This window comes from Colobus angolensis, unplaced genomic scaffold (assembly GCF_000951035.1).
Source record: "Colobus angolensis palliatus isolate OR3802 unplaced genomic scaffold, Cang.pa_1.0 Scaffold84, whole genome shotgun sequence".
In the NCBI taxonomy this organism is placed as follows: domain Eukaryota; kingdom Metazoa; phylum Chordata; class Mammalia; order Primates; family Cercopithecidae; genus Colobus; species Colobus angolensis.
The window spans coordinates 1,751,912-1,772,406 of record NW_012122265.1 but is presented as its reverse complement, the minus strand read 5'-3'; the positions used below and the strand labels follow the sequence as shown (position 1 = coordinate 1,772,406).

The 20,495-nt window shown below is 59.1% G+C and overlaps 1 protein-coding gene across 5 annotated transcripts in view; it reads right to left on the bottom strand.

Annotated features, from left to right (window-relative positions):
- LSP1 (lymphocyte-specific protein 1) overlaps window positions 1-19,864 on the bottom strand; it is a 40,217-nt gene extending 20,353 nt beyond the window's left edge. The window contains exon 1 of one of the 5 annotated variants that reach the window (XM_011930060.1): window positions 19,627-19,864. In XM_011930060.1, coding sequence (XP_011785450.1) covers window positions 19,627-19,679 — 53 coding nt within the window. In that variant the 5' untranslated portion in view covers window positions 19,680-19,864. Of the gene's footprint in view, window positions 1-652; window positions 1,964-3,081; window positions 3,437-19,626 lie in introns of those variants that run through there. The other 4 variants (XM_011930061.1, XM_011930062.1, XM_011930063.1 and 1 more) reach the window with 4 other exon arrangements.
- Between the last annotated feature and the right edge of the window lie 631 nt (window positions 19,865-20,495).

Sequence of the window (20,495 nt, the reverse complement as noted above, 5' to 3'; positions counted from 1 at the left end):
GACCGGGGTGACTGCAGCCCAGCCCTGCCCGCCACACACACCCAGTCCCAAAGGTGTCCTCGCCAGCCGGACAGACCCCAAATCTACCAGTGTGGGCCGGGGTGACTGCAGTCCAGGCCTGCCCGCCACACACACCCAGTCCGAAAGGTGCCCACTTCAGCCAGACAGACCCCCAACTCTACCAGTGCCAGCCAGGGTGACTCTGCAGCCCAGGCCTGCCTGCCACACACACCCAGTCACAAAGGTGCCAACGCCAGCCGGACAGACCCGAACTCTACCAGTGTGGGCCGGGGTGACTGCAGCCCAGCCCTGCCCGCCACACACACCCAGTCCCAAAGGTGTCTACGCCAGCCAGACAGATCCCCAACTCTACCCAGACACCCAACAGGAGGGGTGTCTACGCACTGGCAGACAGTGTTGACCTCAGGGCATCTATGACCCTGGAAACCTCGTGGTGTGGCCTCCACAGAGCCCCAAGCTCTGGCCCCCTGCTGAGACTGGACAGTGGAGCCTTGTTTCCCCCAGCCCCTCTACCCCTGGCTTCCCGTTAGTCCTCAGAGGCTGGATCAGAGACTGTCCTCAGAGCAGGGTCCAGAACCGGCTTGATGTCCCACTGACCAGCCCATCACCTCCCTTGCGCTGGGTGCCCTACCTCTTTTGATGTGTTCCATGGTCAGCCTTGTGCCGGCAGCACCCTCGTCCCGCTCTGCAGCTGTTTCACATCTCTGCCCCATCTGCTGCAACCGGCCTGGGTCGGAGGTTAGGGCCCCGCCCTGTTCGTGGGTGGCCCTGCCTGCTGCATCCCGGCATGGCTGCGGCTCCACTTGCCCCGTGCCTGCTCTTTCTTCCCCCCTCCTCCTGCTCTGTGTGCTGTGCACATGGCTTTCTGAAATCCTCCGTGCCACTGACCACAATGCTGCCGGGCCCATGCCACGAGTGAGGCGACCTGGAGGACCTTCCTGGGGCCCTCGTCTGCACCCGGCGATCAGTGTCCTCCGCCGCAGCTCACCCTAACAGGCATCTACATGCAGCCCCGCTCGGTGCCTACTTCCCGCAGGAGGGGAACAAGGAGCCCTGATGCCCACAGGTCCCACCGACAGCCCGGCTACGCCTCCCGCCTTTGCTGGATGGCCCTCGGGAGCGCTGCGGCTCCTGGGCCAGCTGGTACTGCCCTGGCAGAGCTCTCGCCATGCTCACAAGGCAGGTTTTTGGCACGTTCCGGGACACGCGACCAGTCCCTGGCATCGGTTTGAGGCTCTGCCATCCTCTTTCCTTCCCAGCTAGTCGTGCCCAGATGTACCTCACATCCCTGAAGGCTCTGCCCACAGATGCTGCCCAAAGCGCTCCCATCCTCCATGCAACCAGAGGCTTCATATATTATTCAGACGTGGTGCCCACCTGGGCGGGAGCCACAGCCGGCACCCACGGAGAACGGCCAAGCCAGCCTGGCATTCAACCACCTGTCTCACTCTCACAGCACCGGTATCTTCCTACCATAGCACCCAGCCACCAAGCTCTCTGCCTGACGCCCCCATGCCATGTCTGCGTGTGGAGCTCTGGGGTGCCCAGCCTGGCCACCAGCCCCTCCCCGAAGCTTTCATGGGTGACCAGCCCCTCCCACTCATCACCCCTGGGGTGCAAGGGAGACATCACAGTGCAGAAAAGAGTCTGCCCCTGGGCTGGCCCTCCTTCCCCAGGAGACTTCCTGGTGTGTGTGTCCTGGTGCTGTGGATGCCCCCTGCCAACTCCCAGGACAGGGGTAAGCTTTGGAGGCTCCCTGAGCCTCAGCTTTCCTATCTGCAAAATGGGGTATGAAGGACCAGCTTCAGTGGGCCGTGGGAGACTCACATGGCCTTGGGATGTCCTGGTGGCTGAGGTCAAGTGGACCTGCCCTGGTCCTCTGCGCCTGAGGTCCAGACATCCCCGTTTAAAGAGGCACAGCGAGCACCAGGCAGCCGGCACCTCCGTCCTCACTACAGTTGCCAGGGCCGCAGTCGCAGCATCCCCATTACAGACGCACACACGGAAGCTCGGAGGTGCGCATCTCAGGCAGGGGTCCTAGGGAGCTGATGACGTGGCTGGGGCTCCAACCCCTCAACCACCAAGAACTGGGTGTGGGGAAGACCAGGCAGGGACAGAGGCCGGAAGAGGTGCTGCCCCTGAATGTGAGTGGAGGGCAGGGTCCTGACCCAGGGGGTCCAAGTCCGGGCGCAGAAATTCATTCCTCAGTCCGAGGGAAAACCAGCCCTCCCCCGTATCCCCTCCTCTGGTGGGCGCTCCATTTTCCTCGCCCGTCCTCTCCTTGGCAATCTCGCCAGCCCTCGCCTGGCCTCACCGCGTTCCTTCAGCATCCATTTCTCGATTCTTTGGTTTTCCTCCCACCTCCCGTCTTGGCAGCACCAAGGAGCTGCGTGAGACAGTGGCTCTGCAGCCTCCTGCCCCAGGCACCTGCTAGGTGGGGCCCATGTGGGAGAGACCCCACCTCTCACGCCTGGGGTCGGCTGCACAGGGCAGTGCCGGGGACCCTCACGCAGCTTTCATTCACAACTCAGCCCCTCCCTCTGCCCTTTCCCTCCTGCCGCCACCCTGCACCCGCTTCTGCTCCCCTCTCCCTCCTTCAAGGCAGCCCCTGCTCTCGCCCTCCCTCTCCACATTTTCCCCTCCCTTTCTCTCATTTCTTTCTCATGCCTTCGCTCTTTCTTTCTTTTCTCTGTTCACTTCTCCCCAGGTAGGGCTTGTTCTAGTTGAGAGACCCTCACAGCCCCAGGCCCAGTGTCGCCCCCTCCCAGCATCCCTGGCCAGGCCTGGCACCCAATCTCACCTCCACAAGCACCACCTCGGCTCTTACCAAGACCTCCCTAGTCCGTCACGGGCAGTAGCCAACCCTCACGGCCATGCTCACGCCTCCCGGGTCTCAGCCCACTTGGAGCCTGGGGCTGGGGTTAGAGACCCTCACCCTTCTCTCCGATGGTCCCCACCCCATCCAAGGGCCACCCAAGGGCTTCTCTCCTACAAGCTCCCACCTGCAGCGGCTCCTGTCTGCCCTCCAGAGACCTGTGTGGTCAACCCCAGGCTACCAACCTCTGCCGAGCCACTCTGAGCCGGGTGCTCAGTCCCCGGGGCCATGCTCCCTGCGGGCTCAGGGTGCCTCCCCTTTACGGCTCCAGCAGGGGCATCTGGGGGTCGAGTGCCCAGGGCACCCTGGCTGCCGCTTGCTGGCCGCTCTGCCCAGCTCTGGTTCGCCGGCTGGGACTGAAGCCTGAACCGCAGTCCTCTGGGCTCCGGCCCTGACACCCTGCCCAGGGGGCTGGGCCACTCGGTCCCTGCACCCCTGTTGCTGGCTTGGCTGGGCTTCTGGGCAGGACGGGCTCTGTCCGAAGACGGACTTCCAGCCCTGCCAGGGCGGGGGCTACCCCACCCTCAGGATCTCGGGCCTGGATGGGCCCAAGGCAGCCACGCCCTTTTGGACACTGTGGTTGGAGGCCTGGCTTCCCCCAGGCCCCTCAGGGCCAGCCCAGCAGGCTGCCAGCCCATTCCTGCCCCACTGGTCACATCAGGAGCCCCAGAGGTCCCTGGACCAGGCTGCTCAGGGCGGGTCCCTGCCTGAGGGGCCTTAGAGCCCTGGGGAGAGCCAAGCATGGGGTGGCTGCCACATCTGTGGTCAGATGTGTGCCTGGGACGAGGGAATGGAGGGGCTCACACCACCCAAAGAGCCGTGGCTGGGGTGGGCACAGGGCTCTGGGGACCTCAGTGCTTGATAAGGATGTCTGCCAGGCTGATCCCCAGGCCCCCTCTTCACTCTGGGCCAGGCTACAAGGCACTCGCAGCTGGCCTGGTGCCCTCTCCCAAGCCAGGACCCCACAGGTGGCAGGACCAGGCCGGTGGCTGAGTCCGGGCGACCACTGGAGTTGAGTGGGCTGAGGTCCTCTTTAGGTCCCCTGGCCATCCCTAACACTGGCCTGGCCCAGGCTGGCCCTGGAGAGCTCCAAGTTGACCAGGAGCAGGCAGGAGGCACAGGGCAGACTCCCAGGTGCCTGGAAGGGCAGACTTGGCAGGGAGGCATTGGGGGGAGGTCAGCCCAGGGCCCGACCCTGCCAGCCAGAAGCCGCATGCTGGCAGAGGCTGGGAACAGCCAGACCTGGAGAAAATGGTATTGTGCGGCTACATGCAGAGCCCCTGGGCTCACACCAGGTGTAGACAAGGAGAATCGCCGGGGCAGGGGTGGGGGACAATGGGGCAGGGGAGGATGGGGCAGGGGGGACACGTTTTCCCACTGGCCCAGAGCACCGTTTTTAATGAACGTAAACTGCATTGAATTTACTCCCTGGCGGCTGCTGGCACCTAGCATGGCCCTTCAGGGCTCATCACTGAGGACACAGCACCCTGACTGCAATGCCTCTCCCAGCCCTGCACCCAGCATGGCGAGGCACCTAGGGGATCCCCGTTGAAGGGGTGGGGTGATGTGGGTGGAGGAGGGACCCGGGGACCTGGGCTTACCATGCCCTGCTGAGTGGCCTTGGGCAAGTCTCTTCACCCAAAGCTTCTCTGAGCCTGGCTCCCTCCTTTATCCAACAGTGAGTGGGTAGGGGGCAGCCTGCCGGGCCTGGAGGGCTGAGACTGGGGAAGTTTGAGCTGTTGGAGACTGCAGAGAAGTGATCATGGCAGTGGTGGTGAGTGCAGCACTGTCCCGGGTGGTAGTGCGTGTGTGTGCATGTGCGTGTACCTGTGTGTGCATCTGTGTGTGCGCTTGCAAGTGTGGGTGTGGTGGGTGGGTGGGTGCGGTGCAGTGGCCTCTGGGTCTGTGTCCTGGAGGGGGTGTGTGTTAGTGACACGCGTGAGCCTTGCTTCATGTAGCTCACCATGATTGTCCCCCATAGCTGGACAAGGGACTCTTGCTGCCTTCTGCCCGGCCCCCGTCAGGGCGAATTCCCAGGGAGTTCAAAGGGACAGGCCCTTATGCCACCGTCCCACTGCCTGACCACCTCTAATGAGGTCCCCTCCCCGCTGTGTCCTCCCCAGGTCCACAGGGGCTGGCCCCGAGCCTGGGCCCACGCGGCATCAGTGCCCCCCGAGTGCTGCTTGCTCACATGGGGCTGCAGTTTGTGCTGGGCCTGCCGGACGGGTGCTCATGGCCAAGACCCTGGTGACAAGGGGGTGAGCCCCTGCACAGACAGGCAGGGACTCTGCCGCTCCCCCGGGGGCTGCACTTCCTTCTCTTGGGCCCATTTGTTAAGTAGCACTGGTGAGCCTGGGGGGTTGACCCCAGGCACTCCTCAAATCCCAGGCCACAGAGCTCCTGGGGGATGCAGCATTCCCTGGGGAAACACGTTCCCGCTCGGCAGGGAGGGGAGGTCTGACCAGCAGAGCCTGGAAGCCCAAGAGGAGAAGGCTCATGGGCGTCAGGGGTGGGGGAGGCTGGGATGAGGTGTGCCCAGCCAGGGGCCCACTGCAGATCCTGGTGCTGGTCCTAAACTGGGGCGGCAGCCAGAGACCCTGTAGGTGAGGACCAGATCAGAGCTATCTCTCTGCATCTGCATGGACTCAACAAGTGGGAGCTGGGGGAGAGGGGTGAGCCGGGCTGTCCTCAACTCCTCAGACCCTGCGGAGCCCACCCCCATGGGCATCCCTGGCTCTCTGCTCTCTCAGAGACTCAGCATGGAGTGCCTGGCCTGGGTGGGCAGTGGCAGGCTGACTGATCCAGCTCTGCCTCCCAGGAGCTCGCGGTCCGGCCAGCATGCTCTGTGCCATCAAAGGGAGTCAGAGCAGGACAGCCCCTCCAGGTTAAGAAGCAGCAAGGGAGCCTTCAAGGAGGAGGAGGTGTTTCAACTGGGCTTAAACACCTGAAAGAAAGGGTGGAGGAGGAGGAAGGGCCCTACAGGTGGCTCAGAGTGGCTGAAGATACAGAGGGATATCTCTGACTGCCCAGGCTGGGTCCTGAGGAGTCTTGGGCCCTTCAAACTCTGCTCTCCCGCCTGACCCCATGAGGGGCCACACCACTCATTTACAGAGGAAGTAACAGGCGGGGAGAGGGCACCACGCTGGCCCAATGCCTGCGGGTAGACAAGGCCTAGGTACCCTCCCTGGCCCTGAGGAGCCTCCCACTCAGGGTTGGTGTGATGCGGCCAAGGCAGGTGAGCTCAGCCCAAAGCCGTTTCATGATCTGTGAAGTGAGGGTGACAGGAGCGTGCCCAGGGTCCGAAGGACCCCACGGGAGGCTCCAGAAGCCACGCAGAGGATGGGCCCTTCATCCTGGGGGCTCAGAGTTGAGCAGAAGCGCTGGGGCTCCGGGAGAGGTGCGAGCGGGCAATAGTGCAGCCGGCAGTGCAGGTGGGACAGGGGAGGAGGATGCGTGGGCGGCTGCCAGGAGCCGGGAGGAGGAGAGGCCTCAAGCAGCCTCCACACTCACACGTGGACACGGGCCAGCCTGGCACCTTCTCCCTGCCCACTCTTGGGGCAGCAGAGCCCACTGAAGCTGGGGGAGGCCCAGTGGCCTCATGCCTGGGGGCCTGGCCCGGTGCATGTGGCAGCCCAGCACTGGCATCCTCCCCTGCCCTCCATGCCCAGCCGGGGCAGGAGGGACCTACCTCAAGAGGATATCCAGGCCCTGTCTGCTAGAGTTCCTCCTCAGAAGCTCAGGACTGCCCGTGCTGCAGCCTCTGCTCAGGCGGCGACCTGGCCTGACCCCAGCCCCAGGGACACAGCAGCATCTTCGAAGGCTCCTGTCCTGCTGGTCCTCCTCTCTGCTGCCCTCCTCCCGCACCCCTGCCCCCTATGCCTGGCTCTCCTTGGCTTTCCTGCCTCTCCCTGCCCCTCTCGCTCCTGCGCTTCCTTGGCGCTCTGCCCTGGCCCTCGGTCTCTCACTGGCTCTCACCCCTCCCCTGTCCCTTCTCTCTGTCTGGTGGTCTGCTCGTCCCTGTGACCCTCTGCCTGTGTGTCTTGGCCCCTCTGGTCCCTGGCACAGGAGTCTGCGGGCCGGCTCCCTGCGGGCAGGCTGGTCCCTGTGTCCCCATCCCTGCGGGTCTCCCTGACTGTGGGTCTCCCGTTCCCCTCTCCTACTTCAGGACGCCCAGCAGCTGCTTCCCTTTTGCTTCCCCCAGCCCCCTTCTCCTCCCGCCTCCATCTCTTCCACCTCCACCTCCTCCTCCTTCCGAGAAGAGTAAAAATGTCAGAGCGAAAACCCTCCCAGCCCAGCAGCGTGGGGGCTCAGCCAGATCTCTGTGGCCCGCTGATGGGCAGCGTGGCTGCCTCCTTCCCTCCCTCCCTCCCTTCCTCTTTCCTTTCCTCCCTCCGCCTCTCCCCTCGGGCCACCTTGGCAGCCGCTGCCCGCCTCTCGGTCTCCCCTAGCCCAGCAGCGTGGGGGCTCAGCCAGATCTCTGTGGCCCGCTGATGGGCAGCGTGGCTGCCTCCTTCCCTCCCTCTCTCCCTTCCTCTTTCCTTTCCTCCCTCCGCCTCTCCCCTCGGGCCACCTTGGCAGCCGCTGCCCGCCTCTCGGTCTCCCCTAGCCCTCCGTGGTGCCCGTGCCCAGGCACAGGGGCCTATTCTGCCCATCGCCGCCTCCCACCTCAGAGTGCCTTATGCCCTCTGCCAGGCCCTGCCCGGGCCCTCCTCTGTTCTTCTTCTTCGTCGGCCATTCTGGTCCAGCCCCCGCTCAACCTGCCACCTCCCTCACCATCACCGCAGGCCTGGACCCTTCGCTGGTTCCTCTTTGTCCCGTCCCCTCCTTCCCCGTCTCGCACTCAGCCCCTCTCTCCTCTCTCCTTTCCCTCTGGTGTCTCTGTCCCTATCTCTGTCTCCCTCCCTCCTTCCCTCCCCCCTCCCTTCCCCTCCCCTCCCTTCCTCTCCCCTCCTCCCCTCTCCCCCGCTCCTGGTTCTCCACTTTCCCTTTGTTCATTCCCGGCCTCTGCTCTCCTTGTCACCTCTGGAGAAGGCTTGACACCCCAGGAACCCTCTTTGGTCCCCAAATGGGGAGGCTGCTGCCTTTCCTGGTGCCCCCCTAACCGACCAGACCGCAGAGATGCCCCGAGAAGCAGAGATGCCACCAACGTGGCATCTTCGGTTTGGTATTGGGACACCATGGTCCCAAGAGGTGGCCAGTGGGCACAAAGTCGCCCTGGTGCCCTCGCCAGCCAGGCCCCCCTTGCCCCCATCCTCTGGCCCTGGCCCAGGGAGGAGCAGCCCAGCCCTCTGTTCCTCTGGTTGGGCTTGGCTACTGTGACTCACTGGAGAACATTCGGGGCTAGTGGCCGGGCGAGGGGAGGGACGGGTGGCCCGGAGAGGGGAGGGACAGGACTCGTGTTCAGGGCTCACTGAGGGTCAGCTCCACGATGGCAGTCTCACATCCGGCGGCTTGCCCAGCTCGCTGGCACTCAGAACCACCACTGTACCCATGTCCAGGATGGAGAAACCAAGGTCTAGCCAGCAGCACTGGCCTCCAAGGTCACAGAGCCAGGGCCTGGCACAGCCAGAACCAGAGCCGGGTCTGCCGGCCACTGGCCACCGGGTTACTGTCCTGGGCCACCTTCTGTGCCTGCGCAGCCACCCGCCCATGCCACTCCCCGTCCCCACATCCACGGAGAGCAGCCCCCTCTTGTTTCCCCAGCTATCGTGACTGGCCGGGCCAGGCAGTTGGGGCTGCGTAGCACCTTGGGAACACTGAGGGAAGCAAGGGTGAGGCTGTGAACAGACGGGCGAGCGGGTGAATCACTGCTGAGGGCAGCGCGCCCGGGGGTGGCGGCGACAGTCGGAAAATTCCACATGGGTCCATAGCTCAGGCTGTGGTGACTCAGGTGGTGGGCTAGGCCATGGAGACTGCGGGGGTCAGGAAGTCCGTCCCCATTCCCTACACACGCACCAGGATAGGTCTTGGCCAGTCCTGGAGAGAGGAGCCCACAGCATCTCCCCTCTCCCGGCACAACCCAGGAGGAGCAGGGAACGGACGCTAGAGACCACGGTGTTGGCCCCACATCCCCAGCGTCCGCAGAGCTGCAGAGACCACAGGATTCTGGGGTAAGCAGGAGGGATGGTGGCCAGGGTTGGACCTCAGGACAAACATTTAGTGAGATCACCCAGGGAAGGAGAGATCACCCAGGGGAGGCAAGATTACCTAGGGGAGGAAAGGTCACCGTGGGAAGGTGAGATCACCTGGGAGAGGTGAGATCCCCCAGGGGAGGGGAGGTCACCAGGAGAAGTCTATATCACCCAGCGAAAGCAAGATTACCTAGGGGAGGTGAGGTCACCCAGGGGAGGTGAGATCACTCAGGAGAGGCGAGATCACCCAGGGAAAGGTAAATCGGGGGAGGTGGGATTACCAGGGGTAGGTGAGATCACACAGAGAAAGTGAGATCACTCAGGGAGGCCCGATCACCCAGGTGAGGTGAGATTTCCTGGGGTGGGGGTGCAGTGAGCTTGTGCTTCATTTGTACCTCCACCTGCCTGTTTCCTCCTTGCCTCCTGTTTTGACTTCTGGAGGGAGTCCCAGCCACAGAGAGCCAGGAATGAAATGTGGCCAAGGCATATTTTAGTTCAAAAGAAGGAAGGATATTCCCACCGGGAAAAGAGCTCCCTTGGAATGGCAAGACTTCCCTGTCACTAGAGAATGATCATCTGTCAGAAATGCTGATGGATGGAAAGTGACAAGAACAGATATTTACATGTAGTGGCCAAGACTCAAGGTTTTACAACTAAGGCATGTCCTGTGAGGGACAATATGGGAGAGTATTTGATGTCAACTCCACTGTTATGTGTGTGCTCATCCATCCACCCACTCATCCATCCATCTCTCTGTCCGTCTCTCTATTCATCTATCAGTTAATCGATCCATTTTACCCATCCACCCACCCATCTATTCATCCATCCATTTATCCACTCATCCATCCATCCGTCCATCCATCCGTCCATCCATCCACCCATCCATTCACCCATCCATCCACTCATCAATCCATCCATCTATCCATCCATCCATCCATTCACTCATCCATCTAGCCACCTATCCATCCATCCATTTACCCATCCATCCATCCATCCATCCATCCATCCATCCATCCATCCATCCATCCATCAATACATCCATCCATCCATCCATCCATCCATCCATCCATCCACTCATCCATCCATCCATCCATCCATCCATCCATCCATCAATACATCCATCCATCCATCCATCCATCCATCCATCCATCCATCCATCCATCCACTCATCCATCTAGCCACCTATCCATCCGTCCATTTACCCATCCATCCATCCATCCATCCATCCATCCACTCATCCATCTATCCACCTAGCCATCCATCCATTTACCCATCCGTTCATCCGTCCATCCAACCACTCATCTATTTATCTATCCATTATTCATCCACCCATCCATTCACCCATCCATCCTTCTATATGAATGCCTGTCTTTTCATGTATCATTTATCAATCATCAATTTCCAATGTATCTATTCATCCAATTATCTATATAAACATAATATATCCTTCTATTTAACCCATTCAGGCATCCATCCATATAACCATGTCCACCCCCTCTATACATTTATTCATTGAACAAGTATCTGACATCCATCCATCGATCCTTCCATTCATTTACCTAAATGTCTTAGTACATAGAAAACACTTCACAGATGCATTCAGTAAGCCATCCATTTAGCCATTCATCCATTTATCTAAATGTCTAAATATGTAGAAAACACTTAGAAACATTTAGCAAGCCATCTATCCATTTGGAACTTAACCACTCATTACATGCTAATTACTATTATCTACATGTTCACTCATCCATTTGTATGTCCATTTGTCCAGCCAGCCAAACAGTGAGCTATTTATCCTTCTTTAATGTATCTTTCTATATCCAAATGTTCTTCTTTGCTTATTTTCATTTATCTGTCCAAATATTCTATTTACCCATACCATCCATACATCCATTCATACATCTTTCTGACTATCCATCCATATGCCCATCTATCTTCTCACCTAGCGAGTCCCATTTCCAATTATACACACACGTGTGTTTACCCTTCTGTACACGTGTGCCCATCAGTTTGTCTATTAAGTCATCTAAATGATTTAACACTTACAACAGTTACTGGAACATAGTCTGCCCATAATCAATGTTACTTATTATTTTCCACTCACCTATTCACTCAACCAACCAAACATCTATCCATTAATTTCTCCATTTACAAATTTGTGTATGAGTCCATCTATCCATATATTTATCCATCCATCCGTCCATCCATCCTTCCGTCAGTCCGTCCATCGGTCTGTCCATCCATCCATCCATCCATCCATCCATCCATCCATCCATCCATCCATCCCTCCATCCCTCCATATATTTATTCAATAAATTTGTACTGAACTCAGACACTTTGAAGGTGCTGGGAATTCAGCACTAACAAAGTCCCTACTCTCAGTGAGGATCATGTTTCATTTGGAACAAACACATAAATAAATAAATAAAGGTCAGATGATGGAAAATATAACAGAAAATATAAATCAGGGTAAAGACATATGGAGTTCTGGGGGGATTGATATTTTATGTATGATAGCCTCATGGAAATAAGTAATTATTTCCTTGGATTTTTATATATGAAAACCTCATGGAAAGAAGTAATTCTTTTCTTATTTAAAAAGAGATGAGAGAAATGGGAGGATGTGTTCCAGGAAGACAGTGCAAAATTACTGATTTTGTAGTGTCTGCTCACACATCTGTCTTTCTAATCGTTCACCTAGCACGGATTCAGTTGTCTATTGATTCATTATCTATCCATTTATCTTTCTACTCATCTCTTGTTATATCCGCCCATATATCCATCTATTCATCTATCCATTACCCATATCCATCCATATGTTTACCTCTCCTGACATCCTTCTATTAATCTTTCCAATCATTTATATGTCCATATTCCAGCCATCCACTCATCCACCCATCCATACTTCCATCTCATGTGTCCTTCCATCAATACATTCATTCACCCATCTATACACCCATTCATCCATCATCCATTCATCCATAAATCCACTTATCTTTTGTTTTGGCATATCTGCTCGCTTACCTATTGGGCTGATGATCAGCCAATATACACAGGCACAACACAGTTGAATGTATGAATATAATCAGCACCCATTCTCATAGATTAATATTTGTACCACGTGCTTTGTTAAATATTCTAAATATCACATCTGCATTTATCTATCCACCCATCCATTTGTCCTTTCCTCCAAGCATCCATATATACATACATATGTTCTTCTATCCATCAATCTATTTTTGTTCATCTGCTCATTTGTTCATCCATTAATCAATTACTAAATAATTCTTTCTTTTTATTTATACATGAGTTATATTCTATTTGTACATGAGTCCATCCACCCATTCATCCATCCACCCCCATCCATCTGCCCATCCATTCATTCACCTGTCCATCTATCCACGCACCTATCCATCCACTCATCCCTCTATCCGTCCACCCATCCATCCATCCATCCATCCTTCAATTATCCATCCATCCTTCAATTACCCATCCATCCATCCATCCATCATCCCATCCATTCATCCATCCACCCATGCATTCATCCATCCATCATTCAATTATCCATCCATCCATCCATCCATCCATCCATCCATCCATCCATCCATCCGTCCATCCATTTGTTCCTACTTCCTATCACTCTTCATTCATCTTTCCATTCGTTCATACTGTTCTCCATAATTGATTCTTTTCTAATCTTTATTTTTCCTTTCTTACGTGACTAAGACATGGTTCATAAGCTCATGGCCCAAGAATAAAGCAGACCACCATGGCCCAGGAGGCTGAGCACCTTGATAGAGCCTAAGCAGGGGCTACAGAGGTAGGGATCTGTCTTCTTATTGACACATTCTCATCATCCCTGACACATACTTGCAAATATGTGTTCAAAGAGCAGCATCCCAGTGCCAGGTGCTTTGAACAAGCCGATGGGGACAGGGGAAGATGGGGTGGTGGCCTCAGTGGCTCCCGAGTGATCCCTGGTAGATAAATGTCTCTGATTTAAAGAGGAGGCAGCCTCCAAATGCTTGGAGCATGCATCTGTTCAGTGTGGCCCTCTGTCCAAGCAAGCACTGCTGACAGCAGGAGAATGGGCCAGAGCCATGGGTAGGGTCCAGGGTGGTGGGTGGTGGGTGGTGGGTAGTGGGTGCTGGGCGCTGGGAGCTGGGCGCTGGGGGCTAGGTGGTGAATGTTGGGTGCTGGGTGGTGGTGATGAAGCTCAGATGTTGGTTGGGACTGAGTCTAGGAGAAAGGCTAAAAGATTGTTTCTAGATTCATCTGGAATGAATTGGCTAGATCCTTCCATCCCAAGTCCCATTGCTTTTCTGAGGAGAAGTACCCTGGAGAAGAGGAGGAGTCAGCCTTGCCTCAGAAACCAAACTGTCAAAAGTGTAATTTCCACCCAGGAAGGAGGAGCACAGGCACCTCTGAGATGAGGGGGACGTGCTCTTCTCTGGAGCAGAAAGGAGCAATAGGTGAGGTCCCGCCTGCCAGGGGTGGAGCAGGGCAGTGACCCATGTGCAACTTTGAACCCTCATCTGCAACCCATGAGCAGCTGGAGATCGAGATCGGGGGCTCTGGGAAGGGCACTGGGTATAGAACCCACCCCCTGCCCCAGTGGACAGGACCTCCTGGACACCTCAGCCACTCTCCCCAAGCGTGTGGTGTGTGCAGAGGCCCCTGCATCTGCTCCCCTGCTCCCAGGGAAACTAGCAACCCAAGAGGGATGCTAGAACCCTTCATGCTGTTGAATGCCCTGCACAGAGCAGCCCTGCTCTAGGCTCCATGGTCAGGGGCCAGAGTGCCTGCCCCCTCCTGCCGGGGGATGCAGGTGACTCAAAGGCCCTCCCTGCCACAAACTCCCTTCCCTGACAACACACAAGCAGCTTGGAGGCAGTTAGCAGACGGAGTCTGGATAGGACTTGCCTGGCCCCAAGAAAGGGCCAGGGGCTTTCTTCCCTCCACCCCTGCTCAGCATCTCCCCCCTCCCTTATCTGCCTGTGTCTGGCACTGGCGGGGCTGTGCTGGGTGGTACATGACTAGGAGGCCTGACTTTCTCAACCGCCTAATTTCCTATCAACCCCACCCCCATGCAGCCCCTCAAACCTCTTTCCAGGTCCCTAGATGTTGGGGACGGGGTAGGGGCTGGGCTGGCTGGAGACAGTCTAACCCTGGGGAAGGCACCCTGCTGGGCCCCTCCAACCCGCTCGCCTCCCTCTCTTCTAAGTATCAATACATCCTCATCCAGAGCCAGGGCCTGGTTCTGTCTGCCTCAGCGCATGCGGAAAGCCCTCTCCGATTGCCTTGTGGTCCTGGGTTGCCATCTCCCGGAGGGTCTTTAGTGGCCCCCAAAAAGATGCAGAGGACTGGGATTTGGGCGGGGCTGGGCTAGAGGGAAGTGGAGGATCTTGTTGGTGCAGCAGCGCCCAGTCCCAGTTCTGCTTTTCCAGGAGGTCCCTTTGGTTGCATGCTGAGCTTTGGCCATGAGCAGTGCTCGGGTGCTCTCAGGAGCCTTTGAGTCCAGTGGCTGGTGTGTGGTGTGAGGTCAGAGAGTCCCCGGGAAGGGCAGCCCAGTCCTGCTCCCTGCTGGTGCCCGCAGGTCTTGTGGGCCCTCAGCCCCCGAACCCCACGGGGGCAAGGACTCTGGCCCCTCCGCCGGCAGGGAGCAGCCCTTGGACAATGCACTTGGCCCCTGTGAGCCTCGGTTTCCATCTGTGAAGTGGGAAGCTCCAGGGACCTGCCTCACAGCTCTGGGGGATGAAACAAGAGGCTTGGTTTAAAAAGCTTGGCAAAAGTGGGGCGTGGTGGCTCATGCTTGTAATCCCAGGACTTTGGGAGGCCGAGGTGGGTGGATCACCTGAGGTCAGGAGTTCGAGACCAGCCTGGCCAACATGGTGAAACCCTTGTCTCTACTAAAAATACAAAAATTAGCAGGGGGCAGTGGCAGGTGCCTGTAATCCCAGCTACTCGGGAGGCTGAGGTGGGAGAATTGCTTGAACCCGGGAGGCGGAGTTTCCAGTGAACCGAGATGGTGCCACTGCACTCCAGCCTGGGCAACAGAGCGAGACTCTGTCTCAAATAAATAAATAAATAAATGAATAATAAATAACTTGGCAAAGACTGGTATGGAGCGAGTGTTTGGTCTGAGTAGCTACATTCTGAGTGTGCAGATGGGGAAACTGAGGCCTCGGAGGGGTAGGGCCTACTCATCCAGAAAGCACTCCTAGGCCTATAGCAGCTCATGCAAGACCAGCCCTGGGGCCTTGCAGCCCGTCCCCCTCCTTCTCCCCCAGCAGTGGGATCTCAGGGGCTGGGACTGCAAGGCAGAGCTCACACCCCCACCCTTCACCAGCCTGAGGACTCAGAGCGGGAGACCACTTGGCTGTTTCCACTGCCAATACCCTCCTCTTCTCTAGGGCTCACCCATCCGTCTGGCACCTTCTCAGGGAACTGAGCGGGCTGGCCTGCAGGGTCGTGGAGGGGAGGCCCACCATCCTGCCACCCCAAGGTGCCACCTGCCAGGGCCTGTCCCAGCTGGACCACCTGGACCCTCCTGGCAACCAGGAAGGGGGCGGGGGAAGGAAGGATTCTGGCTTCCAGAATCAGCGGGGGTGGGGCCTGTGATGCTCCCATTTGTGCAAACAGCCCAGCTGGGTGTCAGCGGACAGCAGCGCCTGCCAGCCCAAGAGGAAGAAGACATCCTTCTGCTTCCCTGGGAAACTTCCAGGTGCCTGAGACCCCTTGCCCAGGGCAGGAGGAAGGGGACCTCCCCAGGGATCCTGGGTCCAGACATCAGGTCTTGACCGCAGGAAGGTGTAGGGAGGGAGCCCCAGGGCTTAGACCTCAATCCCAACCTCCCTCAGCAGCCCCTGTGGGGCCAGGGCTGGGGCTGAGGTGGCTTCCCCAACTGTCCCCAGCTCTGCCCTCTTTCCTGAGCAGCCATGGGCACTGCTGGGGGCTCTCAGGGCCGCCTGCCCCAGCTTGGAGCATTGTGCATCCTCCGGGTGGTGCCCGGCCCTTACTCGGAGGGAAGGTGGGCGGGAGGGCTGCCCAAGGGCCTGGCTGCCTAGGGGGTTCTATCCCGTGGGCTCCTGCTGCTCAGATGAAGGCTTCCCAGGGGCTGCCTGGGGCCTCCAGGTGGGTTCAGCCCCTTCCTCCTGCAGAATCTGGAGCTCTGAGGCTCTCCAGGGACAGAAGTCCAGAGAGGCCCCTCAGGTCGTCCCTCCCCTTCCCAACTCGGCTCAGCACATGGAGAAGCGAGGGAGGCTCTGATGGGCCAGGTGGGGCTGCAGGACTGGAGCTGTCCATGGCAGGTCCTGCCAGAGCCCTGGGCGGCAGCCTCCCACCGCGGGCTGGGCAAGCCTTTGAAGGTCTGCAGAGGGGCAGGGTGATTGGATGATGCTAGGAGGGGCACGTGCCAGGGCTCTGACACCTTCCAAAACTGGGAAGAGCTGGGAAAGCCAGTGGGATGGGAAGTGAGTTCAACCAGGCCAGGAGGGCCTGGCGTGGCCACTCAGAGGCATGGTCTTTGTCTGTAGCTGGTGAATGGTTCTTTGCGTGGGAGACACGGCCTGGTCATGCATGGGGGACAGACTGGGGGCAGGGTCATCCTGGTGGGGGCCTGGGTTGCACAGGGGCAGACTGAGAGAGCCGCCAGGGTGTCTGTGGGATGGCATGCGGGCAGGCAGACTTGCCTTCTAGGTGTGGGCATGGGATGGGAGCCCCAGGGCCGCTGGGCCAAGGACAGGCACTGCAGCCACATATGCAGTGTGACCCCAGGGAGGGCGCACCCCTGCAGAGTTGGCTTCCAACATTTGGATATGTCGAACCCAAGGTCTGGAGGGTGTCCTGACCCTCCCTAGCTGTGGGCTGGGACCGCCCCGTCCTCATCGCCTCAAAGCCCCCAAGGCCGGGTAGTTTCTCAGTGTGGGGAGTCTTGCTCTTAGGGGCTATGGAGGGCAGGCGTCCCCCCAGCGTCACCAGGGAGTCCCCTCAGAGCCACAAGGGAGCTCTGTGAAATCCTCGTCCCTGCCCCCAAGGGACAAGGACAAGCTAGTGACTGTCAACTGGACAGCCGGGCGAGACAGGAGTGCCCCCGAGTGGAGGAACCGCAGTCCAGCCTGGCTGGCAGCCGAAGTGGAGCCCGGACCCCGCCCAGGGTCAGGGGACCTGCTCTGGCCTGAGGCCCGGTGGGAGAGGACAGTCCTGTCCTGGGGGCATCTGAAAGGCCACATCATGGAGGGGTGGTTCTGAGGAATTTGGCCCCATCCCGGGCAGTCTGAGGGGAGGGGCCACATCATGGGACAGTCTGAGGGGCTGGACCCACTTGTCCGGCTGGAGGGGCTTGGCCTGCCCTGGGCCTCGTGTGGGGGGCATGTCCTGAGACCGTCACAGCCTGGTGTCCCTGGTGCCCTGTGAGACGCGTGGGGGGTTGTCTCATCTGCTTTCTCCAGCCTCAGCCGAACCCGCCCGGCCTGGACCTTCCTGGGGACTCCCGCGGGGGGCCTCCCAGGCCACACATCCCTGTCTGGGTGCAGGGGACTTCTGTCCCATCCCAGACAGGAAACTCCCCGGTTCCCTTAATCACCTTTTGAAACGAGAAGCCTACCCCGCACGGGCTCTCAGTTTCATTCTGAAAGGTCAGGTTTGGCTCCCCACCCCATGCAATTTGGAGGGGCAGGGGATGTCCAAGGAGGGAGTCCAGGCTCTGCAGAGCTCAGGAGAACCAGCATTCTCCAGCTGGAGCTCCTGACAGCCCCGGCACAGGTGCAGCCCTGGCCTCCCGGGATCTGCACCAAGATGCCCCAGGATCATCTGTGCCTTGGCCATGGCCGCCCAACCCCCCACCCTGCCCGGCCCCGGGGATCAAGGCATTTGAGACAGCTAGGAGGGGGTGGCCAAGGATGAGGCCAAGGAGGAAGGCGGGGGTGCCCTAGCCCAGAGGCTCAAGTCCTGCCCTTCTATGGGCATGAGGTGACCAGGAGCAGCACCTCGTCCAGGGCTGGGGGCGGAGCTGACAGGAGGGGCCGTTTTGGAGCCGACGCAGCTATTGTGCACCCAGCAGCCTGTCTCCCTGTGCACGGCCTGGGCAGGGCATCCTCCCACTTCTCCATGGGGACAGGCACGGACATCCCGACCCAGCCCCCAGCCAGCCGTGGCCTCTGCTTAGCCTCCACTCCACTCACGGCACGCAGCGTCCCTTCAGCAGCCCCCGCACCTGTGCCCCGGTGGGATGTGGCAGCAAGAAGTCCAAGATGCAGACCCTTCACACACACCAGGCCCATGGCAATGTGACAGCTACCAAGGACACAGACACACGACAGTGACTGCAACTGCCAACACAGCACAGGAGCTGGGGCCAGGACCCACTTTGCAGGAAGGCAGGGAGGTGGTCCTGCACCGCCCTGGGTCGATTAGACAGGGACCCTCTGCCGTCAGCACCCAGGCAGAGCCTGGTAGCAGCCCTGGCTGCAGTTCTGGGGTGTGTGAGCGTCACCCTGGGCCTCCTCTCAGGTCCATCCTGTGTGGCTTCGGGTGTCACGCCCTTTCTGTGACCTGGGCCCCAGCACCTTCCCTTCCGCACACCAGGCCACAGCCCTTGCTGGTCTGCTCCTAGGCTGTCCTCTGTCCCCAGCACGGGCCGTCCCTTGGCCATTAGCATGTTGCCCCTCTGCCCCTCAAAGCCCTGCCTGTCCCCGCACCCCACGCCCTGAGCCCTCCCATCTCTTCTGGGACCTGCACCGGGGGCAACTCAGGTTCCCCTGGTAAGGCTTAGCTGCAATGCCTGGATGCCTGCTGGCCGGCAGCTCCCCGCTGCCAGGGAGCCCAGTTACGAGGCCTCTAGCCTTCTCCACCCGCCCCAGCACAGGGCTGGATGCCCATTGGTACCACAGAGTACAGCTGCCCACTAAGAGGCCTTTGGCTGTGGGGTTTTTCTGCCCAGCTCTGGCCTTAGTAGTCCCACACACAACCTCTGCCATGCCCCCTCATGTCCCCATCCCAACCAACACACGGTGGCCGGCACCCAGCACAGGCACCTGTCAGAATCCTGGGCCTTGTCCTTTACAGCAAGTCAGGGGCAGCTTTGGGTGTCCTGCCTTGAGGCCTGCTGGATCCCAAGCTTGGAGGCCTCCAGACCCTCAAGGCAGGATAACCCCTCTCAGATTGTCCTGTGGGCAGGTGGCTGGGCCCCGGCCAGTTCCACCCCTCACAGAGCAGCTGCTCCCCAGCCCCCACCTCGCCTCTTCCCAAGCTAACAGGGCCCACAGTCCCCAGCTCCTCCCCAGCAGTCCGGGCCACGTCTGGGGGTCTCCCCGCTTCAGGCATCCACCATGGGCTTAGCATCCCACGCGCCTCCCCCAGTGAGTTCAGGGCACAGAGGCAGGCAGAAGCGGCCTCCACCCTTGTTATGAGACGGGGGTCCCGGCAAGACTTCCTGACACCTGTCTGTGGGTCCCCAGTTTCCCCATTGGACATCCACTTCTCTCATTGAGGAGCCCAGATTCCCCATCAGGCACCCCAGTTCTCCATCATCCATGCAGCTCAAGGACTATGCACCCGTGGACATGGCACAGGGCGCTGGGTGTCGCCACAGACCCTTACCCCAGCAACTCTTCCCGCTCCTCGGCGCCTGGGTCACTCGAAGCCTCCGCCATCGGCCTGTAGTCTGGACCGCACAGGGTGCTGGCAGATTCCTGGAGTGGGTGTACGTGCTGTGGCTTTCAGCGCTTTCTGGGGCGGCCTCGGAGCCCCCACCCCCCGGCGGGTTTCACTTCCCCCTTCCGGCTGCAGGTTGAGGTTTGGAACCTATCTTGGCTTGGGTCAGGGTGTTGTTTTTTAATCTGTTGCTACAAGAGGAGAGGAAGAAAAAAAAAAAAAAAAAACCCCAAACCACCTCTCAGGAAGCGTTAAGCAAGTTACAGGGGCCTGGGGGACAGAGACGGGGTGCAAGGGCCGAGATGGCCTCAGGCAGCTCTTCAAGGCTGGGAGGGGCGGGGCATGCTGCCCGTGGTCCCCGCTAGTAGCTCTGGCCGCCAGGTTCACCTGTGAGTGGCTGCTTCTCCTGCAGCATCAGGGACAAGCACGTCCGTGATCCCATAAGCACCATGTGAGCGTCGTAGCCTCTTTGGGTGAAATCCCCAGAGGCCGGCTCTCCTACAGGTGCTCATGGGGCCATAGCCTTGAGCACCCCAAATGGCTGTGGGTTCCAGGGGGCTTTAGGGGCTGTGCCCGGGATGCCCCTGCACCCTACCCGTCAGGTGCCTTGCTCTGTCTTGGGTTCCCCGGCTGAGGCCGAGCTGTTGGGCAGCGGCCTCGTCCCCCCGCTGCCCCTTTGCTCTCCATGCTCTGGGCGCTGGAGTTGACCACCAGGCTCTAATGGGGGTGCCTCAGGGACCCTCCCGAGAGGCACAGGCAGGGCCAAAGGGAGGGATGGAGGCTGTTTCCAGCCCTCACTGCCCTCAGCTTCTGGG